The 24,392-nt window shown below is 39.3% G+C and overlaps 1 protein-coding gene across 4 annotated transcripts in view; it reads left to right on the forward strand.

Annotated features, from left to right (window-relative positions):
* The window catches only part of csnk1a1 (casein kinase 1, alpha 1), a 65,525-nt gene that overhangs the window by 11,585 nt on the left and 29,548 nt on the right, over window positions 1-24,392 (forward strand). For 3 of the 4 annotated variants that reach the window (XM_014970525.2, XM_014970520.2, XM_014970522.2), the window contains exons 4-5: window positions 3,497-3,595; window positions 19,905-19,988. In XM_014970525.2, the coding sequence (XP_014826011.1) occupies window positions 3,497-3,595; window positions 19,905-19,988 (183 nt within the window). The remainder of the gene's footprint in view (window positions 1-3,496; window positions 3,596-19,904; window positions 19,989-24,392) is intronic. The other variant, XM_014970524.2, reaches the window with a different exon arrangement.

The raw sequence follows: 24,392 nt of genomic DNA on the forward strand, positions 1-24,392 counted from the left end.
TTGCACAAATTATGCAGGAATCAAGATGGAGCTAACAGTTAGCCAGTACCTGTGCAGCATTCATGACTAACGTTAGCTTGTACAAATATTTTGCATAACTTGGTTATATGTCTCTTATGTTCACTGCCTTCAGACATCAGCCTTCTGGGACCGTTTTTCAGTCTGGTGGATTTTCTTTTAGACATTTCCATAATTTTATGCGTGATTTCAACTCGTCCTCTGCCGTTTTCTCTCTCTCACCGCTACTCCACTGATACAACACGAAGCTCCGCAGGGAAATTCCGTAACGAAAATATTTACTCTGATATCTGCTGGAGCATGCACATGTGATACACCATTGGAAAGCTTATTTTATGCACTTTCTAATACCTTTTGAATTTTTTGAATGCGACCAACCGTTCAGGAGTTACGATACAGAGTAGGTTGGGTGACAAATATGACACAACGGAGAATCTTTCTTGTGATTGGTCAAGCTCATATCAAACTTTCCTGGGTGGCTACCGTAATGTATCAGATATGTCTGGAGACATTTTTTGACCAGTCCATCACCCTTTCCCTGAGCCTCTTCAATAAAGCAGTGGTCATCTTAGAGGTGTGTTTGGGGTCATTATCATGCTGGAACGCTGCCCTGTGATCCAGTTTCCAGAGGGAGGGGATCAGGCTCTGCTTCAGTATTTCACAGTACCTATTGGAGTTTATGAAATGTGACTTCCCAACACCTGCTGCACTCATGCAGCCCCAGACCATGGCATTCCCACCACCATGCTTGACTGTAGGCATCCACACATGCTGGAGACCATCTGAACCAAACAAACTGATCTTGGTCTCTTCAGACCACATGACCTGGTTCCAGTAATCCATGTCCTTTGTTGACATGTCTTCAGCAAACTGTTTGTGGGCTTTCTTGTGTACAGACTTCAGAAGAGGCTTCCTTCTGGGGTGACAGCCAGGTAGTCCAATCTGATGTAGTGTGCTGCGAATTGTCTGAGCACTGATAGGCTGGCCTTCCACCTCTTCAATCTCTGCAGCAATCTGACAGCACTCCTGTGCCTGTCTTTCAAAGAAGCTGAGTTTCCAGAGGGAGCTCCTTTGACCAACACAATGTCTGTTCTGAGTGGACCCTGCTCTTTTAAAATGCTGGATGATCTTGGCCACTGTGCTGCAGCTCAGTTTCAGGGTGTTGGCAGTCATCTTGTAGCCATCTTTATGTAGCGCAACAATTCATCTTTTAAGATCCTCAGAGAGTTCTTTTCCATGAGGTTCCATGTTGGACCTTCCAGTGACCAGTATGGGAGCGTGTGAGAGCTGTACTGCAAAACTGAACACACCTGAACCCTAGTAACACTAATTAGTCACATGACATTTTGGAGGGAAAATGACGAGCAGTGTTCAGTTTGGACATTTAGGGGTGTAGTCTCTTAGGGATATACTTACTTTTGTTGTCGGTGGTTTGTAATGACTATATATATTCAGTTATTTTCAGGGAAGAAATTTTCACTGTTATATAAGCTGCACACCTTACTTTTCATTGTGTCAAGGTGTCATTTCATCAGTGTTGTCCCATGAAAAAATATACTTGAATGTCTGCCTGAATGTCAGGGGTGTACTCACTTTTGTGATGTACTGTATTTCACAATACTTTCGGCTATCTTTTATCTGGGGTAGGTCCTCTCTAAGTCCTGGAGGGGCCTGCTGGTGTTCTCCTGAAGGTTTGCAGCCTCTCCTTGTATTTGGAACCCCGGCCGGCTTTAAATGCGCCCTTCGTTGCTTGTCGGTCCACTCTTCTCCAGGACAACTGCTGTTCATGCCCCATGAGCGTCTCCAGAGGTTTGATGGTTGTCACGGTGAAGCCTTGTCTCAGCAGGCCTTGTGATGACTCCTCTACCTTGTTGTAGGTTGTTGTACCACAGACCCTCTTCCCCGTGCAGCTTCGCGGTCTGGAAGTAGACATTATTTTCTTTTGATGCTTTGTGGATTTTTGTATATTCCCTACCTCTTTTAAGTCCGACAGGTGGATAGCAGTGATCCAAGTTATGTGGTTTTCTTGCCGGGTAAACCCCTTTCCCTGCCAGGCTTTGCGGAGTATTGTCTCTTTAGTTCTGAAGCCTGGCAGAACTGACACAAGTTTTATTCCCTTTAATGCGTTATAGGTAGATTCACTTAGTTTATATGGGGAAATCTCTCTAATTACTCTAGTGCTCTCGCTATGCAGCCATCTTGATGGTGGTCCGATACGGAAGTTGAGACTGCTGCTTTGTTAAATTGAATATAATTTCAGACTTTTGTACAGTTTTTGTCCAAGTTAACTTCAGAAGTGAGCTATTATTGTTACAGATTAATTTTTTTTTTCTTCTTCTTCTTCTTTTCCTTTTTTCCTCTTTTTCCCTTTAGGGGTCGCCACAGCGAGTCGTCTGTCTCCATGTAACCCTTTCTTCCTCATCTTCTCTCACACCAACTACCTTCATGTCCTCTTTCACTCATCCATAAATCCTCCTCTTTGGTCTTCCTGTAGGTCTCTTGCCAGGCAGGTCCATCCTCAGTATTCTTCTACTGATGTATTCAGTGTCTCTCCTCTGTACATGTCCAAATCATCTCATCTGGCGTCTTGGACTTTATCTTCTACACATCTGACATGAGCTGTTCCTCTGATATATTCATTTCTGATTTTATCCACCCTCGTCACTCCCAAAGAGAACCTCAACATCTTCACTCTGCGAACTCCAGCTCTGCCTCTTGCCTCTTCGTCATTGCCACTGTCTCTAAACCAAACAGCATCTTGTAAACATTTCCTTTCATTCTCGCTGATACTCTTTTTATCATACATCACACTTGATGCTTTTCTCCACCTGCTCCAACCTGTTTGGACACGTTTCTTCACTTCTTTTCCACATTTGCCGTTGTTCTCGACTGTTGACCCCAAGTACTTAAAATCTTTCACCTTCATTTCTGTTCCCTGTCACTCCACTTGGGCTACAAATTAATTTTGTAAACTACAGAAAAGTAATTGTTAGGGATGCATGCATATGAAAATTTTTCCTGACATTGATCTCCACCAATTAAGTTCAGTGAAGTGAGCTGCGTACCATTTTGTTTATTTTTTTGTTGTGATGGGCATTTTATTATTTGTTGGATTTTGAAAAAAATAAAATTTCAGGAGTGGTTAACAGCGTTACCTAAATCTAAATAGTTTCACATTAAAAAATCTTGTATGCCAGAATATGCATAGCAAAAAAAAAAAAAAAAAAATCGGATCTGAATTTTTTTCCATCATATTTGGGTCAAAACCCACTCCCCCACAGTAGTGAGGAAAAACCCATCGCTGCACCGAACTGCACATTAACTGGTTACATTGAGACTTGCCAGTGAAGAAGCTCCTTAATAAATCAGACAAGTTCTGAGCCAGTAGTTTCCTAACAATTTCTCTAAGTAGTTCTGATTTAACAGAACGATAAGCAACTCATGTTTTCCCCCTTTCTTGATGTTTCTTTTCTCCCAGATGATCAGCAGAATTGAGTATGTACACACAAAGAACTTCATCCATAGAGACATCAAACCGGACAACTTTCTCATGGGTATTGGCCGTCACTGTAACAAGGTAAGGTCTTTGTAGCTTCTGTACATATTTTTAAATATGGCACATAGAGTTCGTGACAAAAAGGTGAATACAAATATTTGTCTAATTGTTCATGTAGTTCATGTGTAGTTTTTGTAAGACTATGTGGTGTCATAACTTTAATGTGGGCTGACAGCATTAGAGAGACTGCAAGCTGTCAACTTAATCTCATACTGGGGTCAGGCCTACAGACCGGCCATTAAGTGATTAGAAAGACACCCTGACAATTATAAAAGACTAAAGACAGAAAATAGGACTAACACAGCAAAATGCTGGTCTGCAATACAAAGTTCAGAACAGTCTTTTAGCAAACTTTTCACTGAATAAAAATAAAGCAATCATATGAAAAACAAACTGATTCTGTATGATGTCATCAGACTTTAACTGTTATCCAGCAGCTGGAAAACAGAAATCAAAGACAACTTTTAAAGCAAGGTTTATTAGGAGGATAATAAACGATCAACAGTGTTAAAGAAATTAGTCATTCATGGTATTTATGGGTTGTGGGGGAAATGATCAGCTGTAAGTTTAGTTAAACTATAATGATTAATTATTATTGTAGTAATCTGACTTTATTGCTGAAGCATTGATTTTATTTTTTGTATTAGATTTGATCAAAAACGGAATTTAGCATTTTTATTTCTTGTCGCTCAGGTTTGATTTGCTGCAATGAACTCATTGATAGCTCCTGACAAAAGCTATCAATGAACAAAAGGGATTCTTTTCACTGGTTCAAACTATTTCCAGAGTTTGTCTTGGTGAAAACACAAAGAACTGGTAAAGAGTAAGGACTAGCAGCAGTTAAGGACGGGAACCCACTTGGTCAAACAGATCTCTTCAAAGCGTTTAAGTCAAGCACAAAGTTAAGCTTTGAACCCTAAGCAAGCGCTGCATTGAGCTCTTTCCAAGCACCGCAGTCAGTTGTCCGTCCTACAACGTACCATCGCCAACATTCACAGCAGAAGAGACCCATTCTACTCCATGTCCAGATTGCAAAAAGAAAAATCACATTTGGAAAGCTGAGTAATGCTATGATCAACCCTCACTGCAGCCACTCTCACTATTCTCTCTTGACTCACCATAAGGCAGAGCAGTGTGTCCGAATGGGATGGTTTTATACTCAAATCCCATTCCGAGTGATGAAAAGCCGTACCATTTTAAACAAATTGGAAAATTCAACTGCACTGTTTGACAGAAGGAGGAATTTTATGAAAGATTATAAATTTACGTAACTTAACATGTAATAAGCCATGTAACAAAAGGGGGAAACACCGATAGTACAGTGAGTAGTAAGAGCTGCCGTGAGCCCCTCCCACTTCTGCAACAGGCTGCAGTACAGTAGAGAGGAGACCCATTCTCTTCCGTTTGTACATTGTAACGGAATAACTGACAATATTCATGCATTAAAAACATGTTTAAACTAATATTGCCATGCTATGTAACAAACAAAAATGAAACCCGCCTTTACGGGCTCGTATGAAATGCATTCATTTTTTAAGTGATTTAGCACTCCTCAGAATCTTGGACTTTAATGTCAGTTTCTGTCTTGGTGAAATAATGGAGCTGATAATGACTCATTAGAAATATTTTGCCTACCTTCTTTGCCTTAATGTTGACTGGTAATGCAAAGATCCCTCACCAAATGTCTCAGGCCACACAGTGACCATCACCATATAACATTGTTTGTCGGAGGTTTGCTCTACTCCTGCATGGGGGCGGAGTGAGCTTGCCTAATTTAGAAGATTGTTCTGTTTGATAACTTGGATAAGTTTAAATGTATGTATGGTTGAATTGAAATGATTTTTTGTGAAGTGCCTTGAGACGACATTGTCAATTGGCACTATATAAATGGTGTTAACTAGGGCTGCATAATGTATCACAAATTTCTTGTCATTTTAATATCTGTATGTGCTATATTCATATTGAGAAGAACTGTAGTGCAATAATTAGGCCCTCAACAGGAACAGTGTAATATTTGGTGGGGATGGCTTAATTCCTCCACAGTGTCTCCTAAAAATCTTTAAAAAATCAGCCCCAAGCCATACTTTGAGAATTGAGTAATTTGGTATAGATGTATCTTGTAAGGATGAACCAAAAACTCTGTTGGTGCCATGGTCCAAACACAACAGGAAGTCGGATATTTTGGATCAAAGCTGCCATTTTCCCTTTTACACGTTATATCTGAGGGAAGTCTTCCTACATATTTTGACATGCAGACTTCAGAATCACTCAGTAAAGACTTGAGGCATAGAAAGTTAAGTTATCAAAATAGTTTTCCTGCATAAAATATGTGGGTGGGGCCAAGCCTCAAAATCTGACCATTCACCATGAAACATCAAGATGGAGTAACTTCCACAGACAAGCTCAGAGCTGTATCAAACTTTATTTGTTTCACAGCAGACCAGAGCTCCTCACATTCATGCGGTCAGTTGGTGACATCACCTTCAGCATGCCCCCTTTCAACAGGAAGTCACCTGTTTTCCTGCTAGTTTTCTTCCTTTTACTCTGATTCATACAAGTTTAAACCTGTTTAATGACAGAACAACATGATGGTAAATCCTTCTCTAAACACTAACTGCTGGCTAGTGCATGTGAGAGTGGCCTTTTGGTGAATTTTAATCCCTTCCTGTTTGCAAACAATTGGCTCTGTATCACATATGCATCGGCCGATTTGCAACAATTGACCTTTGCTAACCTCTAAAGAGGCTAATAGCATTAAATTGTGATTTGACTCCACTGTGCCCCCAGATTATTCCAAAGTCAACAAAATACATCAGCAAAATTGCATTAGATTATTTTATTCATTTATTTATTTTTTTAATGCGTCAAGGAGCACTGCTCAACACATTGAGTTACGTTACCTAGTAGACTGGTGCGGTGTCTGCGTGAGAGTGATGACGACGACATTTGGGTGGCATTTGCTGGAGGTCCTGCGGTCGCCATTAAGCCAGTGCGGCGCTGAGCTGTGAGGGTCACCAACGCTGCTTGCTGTTTTACTTGTTTAATATATTCCAAGTATTATGAACTTGTATTTTACATGCTAATGCAATGTTGTCTTACAGTAACAGATGCTCAAACTGAACACAAATGACATTGCCAAAAATCTAAAGGTAGTGATGCATTTATATTTGTGTGTAAATGTCTGCCACATGAATCCTTCAACATGTCTGCCAAAAACTGTGCCTCACCAAATGTCTCAGGTAACGCAGTGATGCTACAAGATGGCAGCCATCCTGCTGCTGTCTAGGTGTCAACAAATGTCTATTGCAAATAAAGTCTTATGATGTTGACACATTCCCAGTCGAGTGCAAGCCTAAGAACGGCTAACATCCTGCACAGATTCCTCTGGCTCTCAGGTTTCTGATGGAAGGCCTGAGCTTGAAGTAGAAGTGCACAATTGGCTAGTTGATGAGTTAGGTCAAGATAAAAATAACCATCGTTTAGCAGGTTAATGTGACTGATCCCAAATGATGTCACATTTGCTCTTCAACAGTCATGAGTGTCCTAGGATGTCCAATTACAAACTGAATGACATCTGTAATGCATACAACACTGGAAGATGACAGAGTCTCAGGTGCTTCATTTCAACATTGGGTGGGGCAAAATTTTGATTTATCAATGCATTGCAATTAGTGTTGTGCCAATCGATTGGCCACTGATCATAATTGTCTGATTTTTGTGAAAAAGTATACGATCGTTGATAACAATTTTGTTGCCAATTACAAAACCGATCACCTGTATCTCATACTTCGCAGCCTGCAGAGGCCCCATGTGCAGCACATCTCCCACTTCACACTGTGCAGGCGCATGGCAGCAATGTCATGTGGATCATCTCAGAACAATGTCATGTTCTGAGAGTGAATGAGGAAGTTTGTCTTCTCACGGAAAATACCTTGAGGGTGAAGCACTTTAAATTACATCGACACACTGAATTTAATGACACTAAAAAAAAAAAAGTACTTAAAGGAGTAGAGATGTGTTGAATTTCACTGCAGGAAAAAAGCCTTCCAGAGCGGCCAGATAACAGACAAAACGGTGCATAATTGCCAACAGTTATCTGAATGAGCATGACGGTCAGAATGCTAAGCAGGTAACCTGAAAAATAATTCAGGACCTTGGGCTAGACGACCAGCAGTGGAAGACGTTAGGTTCCACTGACTGCTCTCTCTGTTGGACTGCTGCTACACGCTACTGAGAAGTAATATTTCACATAGTACCGCTTGAGCTCAATCAGACGGTGGACTCTTGCACTCACCATCTGCTCAAAGCTGCAGTATAGAAAAAACGCTTTAGATTTGTATTAAAATTTTCGCAATGTCCTGAGATGGATAATCTGTGAGAAAAATTCAGCTCCTCTGCCTCCTCCATGTATTCTGCAGAACTACTGTGTTCGGTCAGAAACAACCAATCAGAGCCAGGAAGCAGATCTCTCTTTACCACTTTGCAAAAAATTTGAACATGCACAAAACAACTAGCCATGCTCTCTGGTACTTTTGATTTAGTAACTTAGAATTGTTTATTTGAATGCAACTTACATTTGACTTTGAATGAAGGGCTATATCAAACAATGTCGAGTAAAAAAAGGAAACAATGTTGATATTTGACTTTATGCACATTTTTGTTACTGTTAAATATTGTATTACTCACCACAGGTTTTACAGTTGTCCTTTTGATTGAATACTTGCTGTATTGTGTCTACAGGTTTTTTGTACGTTTTTTGTCTAAGTTAGATGATTTTGGTTTCATTTTGCAGATCACATAGCCAGTAACACTTGTACCTACATTAAATTAACGGCCAATTCATGTGATCAGCTGTGATAGGCCCTCATGGGCAGCAAAAAAAAAACCTGGTCGGAGAATCCCTAACTGCAATAAATTTCTTCTAATTAAATATCAATTCAGAAAAGACAATTGAGAATTGCTAACAAAGCACTTTAACCCTTTTTCTTTTGCATGTCAAAAACACATTTAAAATTTAGGGCATTATATTAACAACTTGACGGCTTAAACAAATGGTAGTCATTGTCGGAGAGCAGTTTTTTGCAGGGAGCTAGGAGGCAGAAGATTGCGTGTGTGACGTCACGTTGCAAACACACATCACCGATGACCTGTTCTGTGGTGTGGGTCTTTATCTAATAGATTGTTTAGCTGAAGTTAAATCATGGATGGACCTACATTTTCAGCCACAACAAAACTCAGTATTATTTGGTCAAAACATTCCTACTTTACTCAATATTTGGTTCTTTAGCTCCGTTTTGTCTGACTTCTGCCAGGAATCTTGGTGTTATCTTTGATGGCTGTTTAAAATTTGACAAACAAGTTAGTTCAGTTGTTAAGGTTTTTACACCTGTGGCTTTTAGCAAGGGTAAAATTCTATTTTTTTTTAAGGATTTTGAAAGAATTATTCATGCCTTCATTACATCACAATTATTGTAATTAATTATATAAAGGCATAGATAACTCCTTGACACAGCGTCTTCAAGTGATCCAGAATGCAGCAGCTTGATTTCTTACAGGCACCCAGAATTTTGACCATTTAAGGCCAATATTGGCCTCGTTATGCCAGTTGCCTGTTGCTTATTGGATAAGTTTTAAGATTCTTTTAACAACTTAAAGTGTTGAATGGGTTTCCCCTTCTTATCTTCAGGATCTTTTGAAACTTCAGAACGAAGTTTCAAAAGATCCTATTACTTATGCTATTTATAACCTATGTAATATTTATAATATTCCGCTTATTTTAATATAATACTCAGCTCCAGGAAAACCAGAAAAATTCCAGTAAAATTTGCCTGCTTTGCAAACTTTACTCTTTCCACATACCTTTACCTAGAAACACCATTCAACTTTTAATATGTAGTGATGCCCTTCAACTATTTCTGTATGCTTCTGCTTTTTCATATCTTTTACCAATTTCATAAAATCCCTCTTCAACTTTATGGTGCATTATGATCATAATTCATCTTTATAATGTGGTTTTCTTCCTTGTGGAACACCGATTATGTTAACCAGCTAACAACCAAATTGTTGTGCAAAAAGTATTCAGTTCAACCTATTATAGTGGTGTCCAACTTTTTGCTATGTGACCAATATTGTGAAATAGGAGATGCTTACGAGCCATGATACTTTTTACTTCACAACCCTCCCCCCCATTAAAATCTCAAATTATTTATTTTTCAACCTGCTCAGCAATAAACTAAATGTAGGTAGGGTAGAGTGATGTTGTATAGAGCAGTGGTCTCTAACCTTTTTTTCACCGTGGACCGGTCAAGGCTCGTCGATTTTACTGCGGCTCGGGGGTGGTAAACTGTCAGACCAGGCTTCTGCATGTTTTTGTGCCCACTAAGGCCTAGTCACATGGCACAATTTTACATTTTTTGCCCTTATTTTCCTTTTACGATAATCTTAGAACAGTTCAAAGATTCTAAGGTTGTTGCTTGCAATAATTGTAATAGATTATCCAACAGTGTGTGCTGTGTTACGTAGAACGTCGGGACCGCTCCAATCTAAAATCAGGCATATTCAACATGTTAGATCGTCTTGGCCGATTATCGCAGCGTGTGGGGTTTCGCCAACTGGGAGCGAGAACACAACCTGTTGAATGTGACAGGTAGCCAGTCTGAGCGCGGTGACATAAGCACAGAGGGGAATCCCAAATAGCTGACATGGCGCAACCTAGAGGCGGTGGACATTGGAGATTATATGTGGAAACAGCATGAATGTTTATTCAGCATTTCATACAAGGAATATCAACAGAAATGAGGAGAGGAGTTGGCGCGAAATTGCTAACGCAGTTGATAAACCCATTAACTTTTCAGCTATCCGTCATTAAATGGGTTATAACGATATGGCTATTCATTCAGTCAGCGCTTGACGCTGACACTAGCTACATGCTAGATTGTAGCTGTGACTAGTAAAACAGCGTTATTTTGTACTAAAGCCTGGTTCAGATGGCAAAATTTTAAAATTAGTGTGGGCTACTTATCCATTATTTTTGATGTGAACATCAAAATAGTAAAAACAATCATAATTAAGTGGTGATGCTAAATGTAAACACAGAACAGAAAACAATCTAAACACTAAGAAAAATGTTAACTACGAAACATAACTCGCCTCCAAATCATAGTGCAGCAAATGGAGCCGCTGCTCTCGCCGTCTTTTATCCAACACATTTTCTTTTTGTTTTTTAAAATGAGTCACACCTGCCACACCTACTGCTTCTACATCATCATCCGTGTTTGTTTATTCTAATTTCACGTATGGTATGCTGGGGTTTTACGGGATTTTCTTCAGGAACTGGGATGTTCGTGAGTGAAATCGGATCGTGTGTGGTGTGTTGCTCCTGCTGTGTGGCTGGAGACACAAACCGATCAAACCTGTTGTACTTTTATCAGCTCATGTGTGACCACAGAGGTTTGGAAAATCAGCAGATAATTCTAAAATCACTGTGTGAACCAGACTTGAGACTCAAAAGCTCTACTCCTCTTCTCTCGTCTTGACCACTGTCCTAATGCTCACTGACTCTGGTTGCTATGGTAACATTTACACATTTCTTCAAAGTGAAATACAGGTGCACCACAAAAACTAACATTTTACTTTCAGAAAAATTTTAACTCACTATAACGACAAATTAATGGGAACTTGTTTCTCTGTAACAAGACGATCCCATCTGGGAAACTATGACACCCGAAGTGTTGCTTATATGCACAGGGTGCTTGGTCTCTACGTGGAAAAGCAGGTTTGAAGGCTTCATTGGCTCATTATCGAGCCGATCGCCGCATGTCATTCAGAACAGGCTTCGAATGTGGGAACCAACTAGCGGGATAAATCCATCCTCCTCTCTCTTCTCTGGGCCTTTTCCCCTTCGCAAAGAAACTTTCCAAAGACATCTGTTTACTCATTTCTCATTTTGCTGCTTGTGGGTTCAATGTTGGCGCGCCAGACGTAACCGAGAGAATCCGGTTAAAGGATTTTCAAAATAAAAGATCCTCCAGACTTGCATAATACATAAAATGGAAATATTTAATTATTTCTTGAATTACCAAGGATGACTGGTATAGAGGAGGGAGGTGGAAATTGTCTTCCATCCCAAACATAGAAATACTTTGTATTCCTGCCCTATTTGTTCTGGGATCTCTTGACTGTATGCAGTTGGATGAATTGACAAAATGATTAAATATTTGCATGTACTTTATCAATTTAAGGGTCAGAAAATATTTCTCTGAGTGTACCACTGCAGCAGTTAAACTGCTAAAGTCCTGGGGTGTCAAACTCCAGTCCTCAAGGGCCGCTGTCCTACAGTGTTTAGATGTACCACAGGTAAAAAAACAGTGGAATGAAATGGCTTAATTACCTCCTCCCTGTGTAGATCGGTTCTCCTGAGCCTTGCTAATGACCTGATTATTCTTTTCAGGTGTGGTGCAGCAGAGGCACATCTAAAAGTTGCAGGACAGCGGCCCTTTGAGGACTGGAGTTTGACACCCCTGCGCTAAACTATGCAACACAGTTGTTTCTGTTTGACATCTCTGGGGTGATATTGCATCTGGTTCTAACATAATTAATTATTCACCAAAGCATGAGTTTTGCATAGTTGAAATATATCTAAATTCTTAAGAGTAACCATAGTTTACCTAAATTCATCATACATTATTACATTTTTCAGGTTCCATCTGTTAAACCAGTGTTTCTCCACCCTGGTCCTCACCTCCCCCCTGTCCTGCATGTTTTAGGTGTTTCCCTTCTGCCACACACCTGAATTGTATCTCTGGGTGATTAACAGGCTTCTGCAGTACCTGATGGTCATGGTGTCATTTGAATCAGCTGTTCTGGAATAGAGGCTCATCTACAACATGCAGAGCAGGGGGGTGGAGAGGACCAGGGTGGAGAAACACTGAGTTAAAGCATAAGTTCAAGTTGTTTTTTGTTTATATACCAATTTGAACCTAATGGCATGTTTTATTTGTATTTACAATAAATTGATGCTGTTATGTTCTGGACTTGTTTTCATGTGCTGGTATTTCATTAATAATGTTTTTCAATGTTCTATCATCTGTAGGCCAATGCTAGCTTGCTCCATTTTTGCTTTTTATGTGCCGTGTAGATAATTTAATTGTTACATATTAAAATGGAGTTCCAATTGTTTAAATGAAATTTTCAAAAATGTTCTCCAGCTTTACTGACTCACCAGCATTCAAATCATTTTTGGATGCTGTTTGAAGATTGGGCATGAAAAATGCACACGCACCACTGGTCTGGGTCTGATATGGTATCTGAGCAGAGTTTTTTTTTTAATCTTATTCATTTCTTTTACTGCCTCACATGTTGTGCCAAGTTCTCCAGTCCAAGTCAAAGAGCGGAGCTAGCTTATCAGAGTTTGGAGCATTATATCTTTAAGTTTCCTGATGTGCTATTGGGGATTTTAAAGATAATTTTGGACTTAAATCTTACAAACATAATGCTTTAAAAGGTTGGTTATTGTATTGTCAGGATGTCTGCAGGGTTTTACAAAGTAAATCAAGTGTTTGGTGTATTTTTTTCAATATAGGTATTTTTTCAAACTGTGAGGCAGGGCCGGCCCAAGCCTCCATGGGGCCCTAAGTGAAATCTGGTTTTGGGGCCCTCTCTTTCTGCTAAACTTCTTGCATCTCTGATAGTGCTGTTTACATTATATCATTTATGTATGCATAATACAGGATGCATTTATTGGGCGGCCGATTTACTTAATCTTGGGAGATCAGTGATCGGCCAATACTTGCATCTGAAGCTGATCTTATCTACCTCAGCAAAGGCTTTAAAAAAAAATCACCCACAGTCCTCTTCTGCTCTACAGTGAGAGGTTTGACTGACAGACCGGCCACCAGATCGTGTCCGCACATTTGCGGTTAAAAGCCACCCAACTGTTGCCAACTCAGCAACTTTCTTGCTATATTTAGCAATATTTCAGGCAAAAAAATTGGTATCGGCCAAAATCAAAATTGGCAGATAAGGCTTTTTAAAGAAAACTGCAATTGGTGCAGCACTACTTAAGATGGAGAACATAAAGACATATTCATGACATACTTTGATTAAATTAATTTGTCTCAGGCGTAACTCCAATAGCTAAAAATTTAATTTATACCAGGTGAGTCTTTCTCACCAGAGAATGTGGATTGGTACTGGGCTGATTCTGTGCCTCCAAATGATTTTAACAGGAAAAGTTTCCTAACTTATAAGTTGACGTAAAACTGTTTTAGCCACATGAATTATGCTCTGTAGCAAACAGCATATTGCCAACAACAGCTTAGAGTAGCTCACTATATCGGTACAGTACAAACCATGTAGCATGATGTAAAAATGTTTTGTTAGACAATGTGAAACATCGAGAAGTTTTAATTATTATCAAACGTTATCGAACCATTTTGAAACCAAAAAAACTTCAGAAAAAGATATATAGCCAACCACAGGAATCAACCCATTTAAAACTGAAACTCGGCTTCACACAAACATAAACTTGCTAGCATAAATGTTTGGCTGGTGAACTGGACCATTGAAGGTCGCTATCGAGCTGGGTTTTTTTTTTTTTTTTTTATTATTTTTTTTTTTTATCAGCAGCTCTGCAAATCCTGTTGATAAACATTACATTACCAAGACACTTGAAAACATACCTTTATCTTGGCTTTTGTCTATTCTTCCTCTTTCTTCTCCCTCTCCCTGAAGGATAGGTTATTTACCTACTGTGACCACCAGGGGATCCCCAAGAGCATTTTTTTTCTTTTTGCCCTTATAAAGAATAATTTCTACATACATCATCAAATATATATTTTGTAAAATCAAATCATAACTTTATAATGTAATGGTGTGTTTTTTTTGTAATCACAAAGTACTAAAAAGAAAAAAGAAAATCAGTTCCACTTAAGGGGTCCCAGTGGCCCTAAGCGACCACTTAGTTTGCTTATGCCTTGGGCCGGCTCTGCTGTGAGGTGTCCTATTTTGATTAAAATTGTATCTGCTAAAGTTTGCATTAGTTCATTTAAAAGTGGACTTAAATGCATTGTATTCTCAGCTCAGCTAGGTAGCTAACTGGCTAGCTTGCATTTTTGACTTGCATTTTTAACATCATGGGTTTTGTGAAGACCCTGTGTTTAAGCTCGGGCCTGTAGTAGGAAGTTACTGGCAGGCTTATAGTTTGGTTTGTTACATCATCAGATTTGGATTATCATCGTTTTCAAAAAACGGTTTGTTGATGGCATCATTTGCCGTTGGAGTTTACTGCGGCAGTACAGAGCTCCTCTTGGACTTCTCACCTTGTAGATAGTTATAATAGATCTGTTGGATGAAAAGGTGGTGTTGCCAAGTTCTTTTTGGTGTAGACATAGGATGCCGAATGTACTGTCAAGGTAATATTGATGTATTTTATTTTTCTCAAGCATTTCACGTGTTTTGAGTTGCCTCCACAACAAACCAGGATGTCCGTGAATCTCTCAATCACTTGACACGTTTATCCTTGCAGGATCGCAAAGGGGGGCTGGTCCAGCAGTCAAAGAGCGAGAGGCAGGGTCAAACCAGGATGTATGTTGTAAAATTTTAGTGAAAAATTTTTTAAATACAACTTTTGTCATTTGGTAATTCTACTACTGCCACTACTGTATTTAGCCTGCAATTACAACTATTAAGAGATTCTAATTTTGATTGTGAAGAGCATAATTTTATTTAACCCCAACTTTTACCTGAGTTCTCCTTGTGTTGATCTCTCTACTCTTACCCCTAATTTGAAGTGTTGTCAGACTTAGGAATAAAGATAAATGCAGTCATTAGTTTTGATAGCCATGCATTAAGAGGTAAAATCTTAATTGCCCTAAATGTCTGTTTAAGGTTAAATTTTTATTTTTTAAGTGTGACTTGGAAACACTGATCTGAGCATAAACATTAGAAATGTTGCTGATTAACACTTGCAACTCCGTATTGTGATTTAAAAAATAAAATAAAATAAAAACAAAAAAATGAACTGAAGTTAGTAAAAATTTGTATCGTCTTGTTTGGCTCAGCCCATGGATAAAGGTTCAGTTGCCGCTAGGGCTGTTGTAAACGAATATTTTAGTAATCGAGTAATCTATCGATTATTCTTACGATTAATCGAGTAATCGGATAAAAAAAAATTATAAAATGAAATATTGGTAAATCTGGCATAATACCGGTGTTACTATCAGATATCAATATCAGTCCAATTTTTCATATTTGAGCATCCCTAACAGTTGCTTTTTTGTAGTTTAGAAAACTAACCTGTAACAATAATAGCTCACTTTCTAAGTTAACCAGAAGAAAAGTTATAGAAAAATCTGAAATTATATTGAATTTAATAACAAAGAGGCAGGCTCACAAATATGCTTATAAAAATGTCTACAATCCAGCTTTTAGTTTATGTATTCATCTTCAGTGAGTTTAATAGATTAATTAAACTCACCTTGCCACCTAACCTGTCACGCTTTGGGTTTGAAAATACGGGAAATGCCGCCTGGAGTGGGAGGAGAGGGCGAATGAACGAACGTAAGATGGGGTGGAGGGGAGGAAATAGACCAGCGGACTGACGAACCGTTAGACCGGGGAACGAACACGGGGGGAAGCAATACGGGATATTTACGACACCTTCACTGGTCACACTCAGAAACTCATCTACCAGCCATGTACGATGCGCTCCGCCACCCGTTTCTTCAGACCGGGATATGAAGTTTATTGTGCGGTTCGTCGGTAAAGCTACATTTACACGGTAAGCATCAGCTACTCAGCCGCCCGCCCTGTTCAGTCTATCCGCTCACCTCAGCGCTCTTCCCGCCGTTCGCTTTCAACCAGCAGCCCCGGAGGAGAAATGCTGCCGTACTCCAGGCATTCCCCCAGTCATTTTAAGGATGCTTATTGGTTCCCCAAAAACGATAAAAAGTCGGGCATTATCATCAATCAATAAAATCCCCACGGGCCAATCTTGAAGATTGGACTTTATGCCGCTGAGACTTAGCTTTTGTCAACAACTCAGAGGCGGAAGTGAGAGCTCCGCGCAACGCAAATGAAGTCCCGGCCGGAACACGGTGCGCTAACTAATAAAACATAAATTAACGAAGCTTCGAGGCAGGTACATTTTCCTCGAGGAATTTTAGTAATCGAGGTACTCGAATCATTCCAGGAATCGTTTCAGCCCTAGTTGCCGCACAGCTCACAAAATATTCAGTTGTGATAAAGTTGGAGCTGGACGATATGGCTATAAAACTTATCACAATGTAACCTTTTCATATGTCTATTAATAATTAATGATTTGTTTTTTGTTTTTAAATATTTGAAGTACTGCCAAACCAGTGGCGTGATCTTTCCTCTTTTATCCAGTTTACTCTATGCCGTTATTTAGTGTTGAGCTCTTAAGAGGCATGGTGGCAAAACTTAAATTGCTGATGTTTAAGTTACTCAACAAGTTGTTGCTAGGTAACCACAGTGAGTGAGTTAGTAGCTAAAGTCTTTCCTCTGTCCGCATTTACACGACAACGATTTCAGGTGAAAATGGAAGAGTTTTGTTGCGTTTGTAGTGCGCATTTACACAAAACAACCAAATGTTTTCTCTGACAACGGCACAGATTGAAAACGGGTTCCAGAGTGCGATGTTTCTGAAACGTACCGATGTCCGTTGTTGTGTAAACAGAGAAAACGGATCTTTTCTTCCAGAGAATCCCCAGCTAATGCATAGTATGACGTAAAACATAGCTGCTTCCTACAATCCACACAAGAAACTACTGAAAATGCTGGTGTTACTACAATTCGTGTTTCCCCATCAGATACGGTTCCCTCGGCGTCTCTTCACCGCTCCGTTTAGGGGAAAAACTGTGCAAAGTTTTTTGCGTTTTGCTGGTTTGCTGCCATGATTCTAACACACACCGGCGCAGCAGCAGCAGGTCTACTTCGCTCCCACACAGGTGTAAACCCAGCGCGAGGGTCTCAGCGTTCATGTGGCGTTTGAAGGCTGCTCGGAAAAACAGGTTACGACTTAACAACGGATTAAACTGTTTTAACTGCTGAAAAAGGTGACCGAGGACACGGATATGGGAAGGGCGGGAGCTCCTATTTTATCAAATTTATATAGGAATAACAGACTGTTGGCTATTGCAAGGTAAAAACAATAAACAGCTTCCAGTCCAAGGGGTGGGGGGGGGATCAATGTCCCCCAATGGCCGCCCATGCCGCCAGGCCCGCTACGGACACCATGAAAGCTCAAACAAGGTGTTTCAGCAAAGTTATCCCACTTTTTTCAACTGCTTGCAACCTAATCAGATGCACATAGTGCGTGTTTTCTCCCAGTCTATGGGAGAACGGTACCTGATGGGGAAACGCGAATCAACATGCCTTCAATTTCTTCAGTTTCAAAGAACCTAGCACCAACTAGGCGTGGCAGGAGCATTACACGTTTTCGATGTGTACCGTTACTGTGTAAACAAAGATTGTAATTAGAACGTTTTCATGTAAATGAGCCAACAAAAATGGAACAAAAATTCCGTTTTTGTTGGATCATTGTCGGGTAAACGCCCCCTACATCTCCCAGGATGCCATGGGGTTCTGGATCAGATTTTAGTGAATACTCTATATATTTAGTATTTTATCAGATATGTCATCTCTTGATATTGAGCTCACGTCTATTGCAGTATATATTATTGATTTATTCTTTAGCCCTATATAAAGTTTAGTACTTTGTCACTGATTTCAGAAAGTGAAACTTGTGTAATATAGATTCATAATGCAATGAAATATTCCAAGCATGTCTTGTAATTTTAATGAATATGGGTTACAGATGAAAACCCAAAAATTCTGTCTATGTGGGTTTATTTTTATGCATTCGATACATGGTTGGACCTCCTTTTACATGAATTACTGCATCAATGCTGTGAGGCATGGAGTTCAGCTTGTGGTTCTGCTGAAGTGTAAAATTGAAGTCTAAGTTGTTGCAGCTTTTAGATGATCTGCATCGTTGGTTCTGGTGTCTCATCTTCATCTTGACAATATCCTCTAGATTTTCTATGGGATCAGTGCAGTCTGCTTGTTAATCACGCACTGCAACACTATGGTCATTGAACCAGGATTTGGCACGTTAGCATTGTGGGCTAGTACAGATTCCTGCAGCAAAATGTAAACAGCAGCTCCATAAAACTTATCAGCAGAAGGAATTATGAAGTGCTCTAAAATTTTCTGGTAGACTATCTTATTTTGTCACTTCGGCCTCTTCGATGTGTTTTGCTCGAAGATATGATTATCCCTGTTGCTGGTGCACATTTTCCACACTTTTTCCTTCCAGTTAATTTTGCATGATATGCACTACTTTTTTTGTTTTGTGGGTGTGCTCTCCGTAAGCCATAATCAATAATATTGCAAGACATAAAGGCTCTATGTAATGAATTGGAGTCTCACTTTCAGAAATAAGGTAAAACATTATTGAACATTTCATCAATTAATGAAATGCAACAAGTTAACACACATTCACAAAATATTTTTAGACTGTAACTTTGAAGCACTTAATGAGAGTAAAGGAACAAAATGGATGAATATGAAACTTTGGGGGACTACCTGCATTGGGGTCCTTCAATTTCTCTTCAGAATTTCTCTTTTGGTAGTAAAATGACAAATACAAAACGGCCTGAGCAGTAAACTTTCAGATTATAGTAGTAGGCAATCCTTTGCCCCATGCAGAAAAATGTGACTCCCATGCTCAACTTCCAGTTTAATCCAAACTTTTTACTGTCCTGCAATAAACCCTATTTTTTGATTGGGTAGAATAATTCTTGGATTAAAACCAAAGTGCAAGGGCTGTTCAATGTTTGTTAGATTATCTTAAACACTCTTCAGAAAGTTTTTGCGTAGTGAAGAAGGAATTCAGTTCAATGCTTTGTTCACCGCTGAATAAATACAAATGACGTGTTTAGTTTTCTTTACTCTGACTGTGGCAAAAAGTCCTGGAATAAGACTTGAGATGTGTACCTGCGCAGCCCTTCTCTACGTCCTTCTGAAGGTTCCCTCAGAAAGCCATAATTTTAGTTTTTTCCCCTGAACAATGGCCTCAAATATCAAATCTTGAGTACCTAATTTTTTTAGCAGCTTTCTCATCCTCTTTGGAACATTTTTTATACAGAAGTCGATCCTTTCTCTAGCTGCACAGAACACTGCCGGTTGCACGTACCCGAGAAAACCATGTGGGCGCAACAGAATTGCCTGTTTTGCTCATGTTAATTTTGACTAAAGGTGGAAAGCAGCTGTTTAATTTTGACCCCTGCCCCTCTACTGTCTGCCCTAGTGTTTAGACTCGTCAGTGGGGAAGAGGAAAAGAAGCTTGGCTGTTAGCTCTTCTCAGGACCCATCTTTCTCAGGATTAAACCAGGTGTGACATTTACCACAACACCCGCTGCCTCACTACAGCATTTGTTGCTTTGCTATTGTATGTTGGTTTTAATTGCTTTGGTCCACAAGCTTCCATCATACCCTGGCATAGTACTGGAAACATGTATTCTGTCATCTTTTTGCTGTGTGAGAAGATTGGAGACTCCTATTAAAATTGTCATGTGTACTTATTATAGTTTCCAGTTATTTTAGTCATTTCAAATTTGACTTCTTGTGTTCCGTAATGCCCAATTCATTTTGTTCTCATAATTTGCTTGGAATGCCTGATGTAATATTTTATCCTTAGAGCTGAAGCAGTGGTAAACTTGAAAATGTATGAGGTTGCAAGTTGAATATACTAAGTTCACTGATTTCCTGCTTTTGGCAGTTTGATGATAAAACTATTATTTTGTGTTCATTATCTTCGATCTATGTAAAATCCCACTAGATATTCTGGCTTTGCAACTGAAAGACAAATCAATATACTCTTAAGGTATTAGTGTTTAAAGGTTGTCGCTGTCCACTCAACAGAGCCACATAACTTTCTGGTAAAGTCCTTCTCAGAACAATTAAGGCAATGTTGCACTTTTGGATGCCCTTCTTTGTCGCTTCAAACTGTCGGAAGTTTGTGATTTTGATATTGAAAATGTGACTTTTGGCTGGATTACGTTACCATGGTGACATGGACGCTCTGTTACATACATAATTCCATGGTTTTCGAATGAAGTTAATTTCCCTTATCCAACAGGAAGTCGGAATCATTTTTAGCTGATTTTAAAAACTGACCTTTTCAAGTTCTGCTGATATCATCTGTGTTGGCATAAAGGTATTGATATATTGGTGGTGCTAAAACCTTTGTCACAACAAGAAGGAGCTTGGCTGCGTCACATGAAGAATGATAGCTGACAGTGTCAATGCTGGAAGTTTAAAATGCCTTAAAATATCTTAAATATTCACTCATGGTGGTTTTCTGGGTATATAGACCCTCTATTTATTGATTTGCCACAACTGATTACATTGTTGGTTAAAAAGGAAATTCAAATGGTTTAAACTGAACTTTAATATTTATTAATATTTTGGACAAAAGTTCAAGGGTTAAGTTTGCAGACTAAGCCACATTGCATTGCTTGTTATATACAGTTAACTACCTAAATCCTGGCATAATAACTATAGAGGTTAACCGATCCGATATCATCTCTTAGTTCTAAAATCGAAAAAAATTATAGATTGGGCATTTGTGATGATGTGCCTGATCCCAAAGGGTAGAAGTATTTAGTCCAGTTTCATGTTTTGTGCTCTGAGCAACTTTATGCTTTATTTATTTTGTATTATATTTAGAATTCCAAATTGTATTTCCTGAACCATTTGAAATAATGTTTGTTGCTGATTATTTGTACATGTTTGACCAAAGCCAGGGTTTCCTCCAGAAATCCAGCTAAACCTGATGGTAAGAGCGCTTGGGCAGTCCACCAATGGCCAACTGTGTTTTTGTGAAATTTGTATTAATTTTTTTAAAAGTTGACAGGAAATGTAACAATATGACTAGGTAACTATATGTTGTTGGAAGACGGTGACTATATTTAAACACATAACAGTAGAGTTCTAAGTGCCTTAAAACAAGCTACGCTGGTCACGTTCAGAGCCGGAATAAGTGGAATTGAATTTTAACAAAGACTATAGATCTAAAATTGAGAATGACAATTCTATTAAATTTGATTTAATGATTGCATCAGAGAAATTTAAAATGATTAAATTGTTTTCCATTTAAATTTAAGACTTGTAAGGGGTTTGCAAGTTTACTTTGCAAACTGTAAAAATAAAATAAAATCTTCATAGTTTAACATAGCTACACCCTGATGCTGAGTTTAGCCTTTTTGTTTGACGTTGGTTTGTTCACAGATGCATTCCAACCTACAATAATATTAAAGCAAATAATAACCCACAATGATATTCTTTGGGTAGGAAAATCATGTATTTCTTGCATGAACTTTTCTTTTTGTAATGTCTGCTGCTTGATGCAGTATTTTGATTCCCTAAGCTAAACCCAAGGAAATTCAGTATTTGCCTGGAGTACTCTAAATGGAAAAGACCTGTCTGTGATTGCCAGGTGATATTATTCAATTACATTAACTTTATCAAGTTACAAGTGCAGACTTGGAGCCAAAAGCGTGCCAGGACATGTATTGAGTAAGTGGGATATTTAAACGCAGACGTCACACAATATTCTTTGCTCTCAAGGATATGCGTGGGCTGAGCTGTGTGGCTTTTACACTTGACAAGTTAAGAGGTGCACAACCAGATGCTCACGCCTAGCTCAACGCAACGACAAACCCGTCGTTGCTATCACTTTTACTGATGTATAAAAACATATTTAAAACAAACGCGCAATGTTTAGTTTGGTGAAGAGGGCCAGTAAAGTTGGGCAGCCCGCCTATAATACACTGATGTAAAAACCCTGCAAGGTAGGCAATCTATTATTCTTATCATTTTTTTCCTTTATTACAGTGACCGTTATAGTCCTAATTGCACTGACTGAACAATTTAAGTGCATGCATGTTTTTGCACGTTTGACCAAGCTGTAGAAGCTATTGGTGTAGTTAAGTGTGCTGTATTGGTGCAGAGTTAACAAAATAAAATTGTAATTCACTAGATTTGTCTAACAAAAGAGAGGTTTTAAGACGATTCAGAAGTGTTGTTTTGTATCAAATTGGCATCAGCTGACACTAAACCTCACATATCTGCATAGTGAAAATGTATTGGTGCATCCCTAAGCTAAACCCTTCCCCTTCTAATGTAGAGCTGTCTATTTTCAGCTGCAGCTAAACAAAAGCCTCCCCCAGCTGATTTGCAGTGTTCTTTGCAGTGTCAGCCAAATCAGAGTACTTAGGGTGGAAAAACTATTACACAGATTCTTATTATGTCAGAAAGCGGAGACTGTTTCACAGTCCACACATGCTACAGGTCCATTCTTTGTCAGCCAAATAAGAGCACTTGTATATATCTTTAAACTTGAACTACAGGGGGTGCTGTGGTGGCGCAGGGGTAGAGCAGAATCCACATATAGAGGCCTTAATCTGCAACGTGGACGTCACAGGTTCGAGTCCGGGCCTGTTGACCTTTCATACATGTAAGACATGCAAGACCCCTCTCTCATTACCCACCTTCCTGTCAATTCACTATCAAATAAAGGCCACTAGAACCATCTGATAAAAACTAAAAAAAAGATACTGGAGTATGTAATAGGACTAATGAAACTGAATAGAACACCCTGTTCTTTAAAGCCCTGCACAGCTGACTTCAAATGCAAGATTTCCCCCAGTGTATTGTAGGCTGGGTGGGCCACCAGGTTTTACTTGCGTTCCCACCAGGCTAAGAAGTGTTTATTTTTTGTCTATTTTTTTCAATACACCAGTAGCAGTGTGTTACAGTGGTAACACAGGTGGGTTAAAGAGTTGGAAGCACAATGAGTTCAGGTGTCTTTTATTGAGGCAGTGGAATTCTGCAGCCACTGCCTGTCTTTACTGGTCTACACACTAACAACTTCAGATAAAGGTGACAAGTCACGAATCAAGGATCACAAAATTGGAACTTTAATTAGGATGAAATCAAAGTTCCAAAGAATAGTTATTTTAATTGTATTTTTTGTTTGCCTTTTTCAAAAGACTTCAGAGTTGGTGTTCAGTTATTGTTAATGTCTTCCACTAATGCATAAATACCTCTTACCTCTTTTGTTGTTGTTTTTTTCACTTCCCGTCATTAAATTGCAGGGGTAAAGCACAACGTGCAAACATTTTTTAACTCAACCATAGGGTGCTGGATGACTGTCCTAGCGCCCTACCGCTGGGCTTAGCAAGTTTTCTGGGTGAAACCTGACAGATAAAACAAATTAAAGAAGTTGCAATTACAGACTAGCAGAGGTGTTATGGAATAAGATATAATAGCCAATACATTCCCTTTGAAACTGAAAAATAAAAGTGAATGTAAAACATTTTCTCCAGTTAAGTGTTACTGTTACAGTCACAAAAATAAGGTTTGAGCATACAAAAGGGGAGATTCTCAGCAACTTCATCCTGCCACTACCATGTTCTTAAAGCTCCGTTCCTTGCTGGTGCCCTGAAGTTTGTCTGGTGGTGTTTTTTAGGGAAACTGCTGACACATGCAAAATCAGTGTGACAGAGCTGATATGCTTCTGACATCAGCGATGAGAGATCAGATGAGATCTGGTCAGGTTCACATTGATTGGCTCTTGGAGGAAAGGACTTGGCTCAACCAAGTAATGTTGTTCAGGGTATTGGATGCACACTTAGCAAATGTGAAAGCCTCCACAACCAGACATGCATCCCCTATCGCTCCTCCTTCTCCAAGGCGAGGTCGTGGAGGCTGCTACATGATTGGCTGATTCGAC

The sequence above is a fragment of the Poecilia mexicana genome, unplaced genomic scaffold (genome assembly GCF_051168715.1).
Source record: "Poecilia mexicana isolate PSO_F unplaced genomic scaffold, ASM5116871v1 scaffold_10, whole genome shotgun sequence".
NCBI lineage: Eukaryota > Metazoa > Chordata > Actinopteri > Cyprinodontiformes > Poeciliidae > Poecilia > Poecilia mexicana.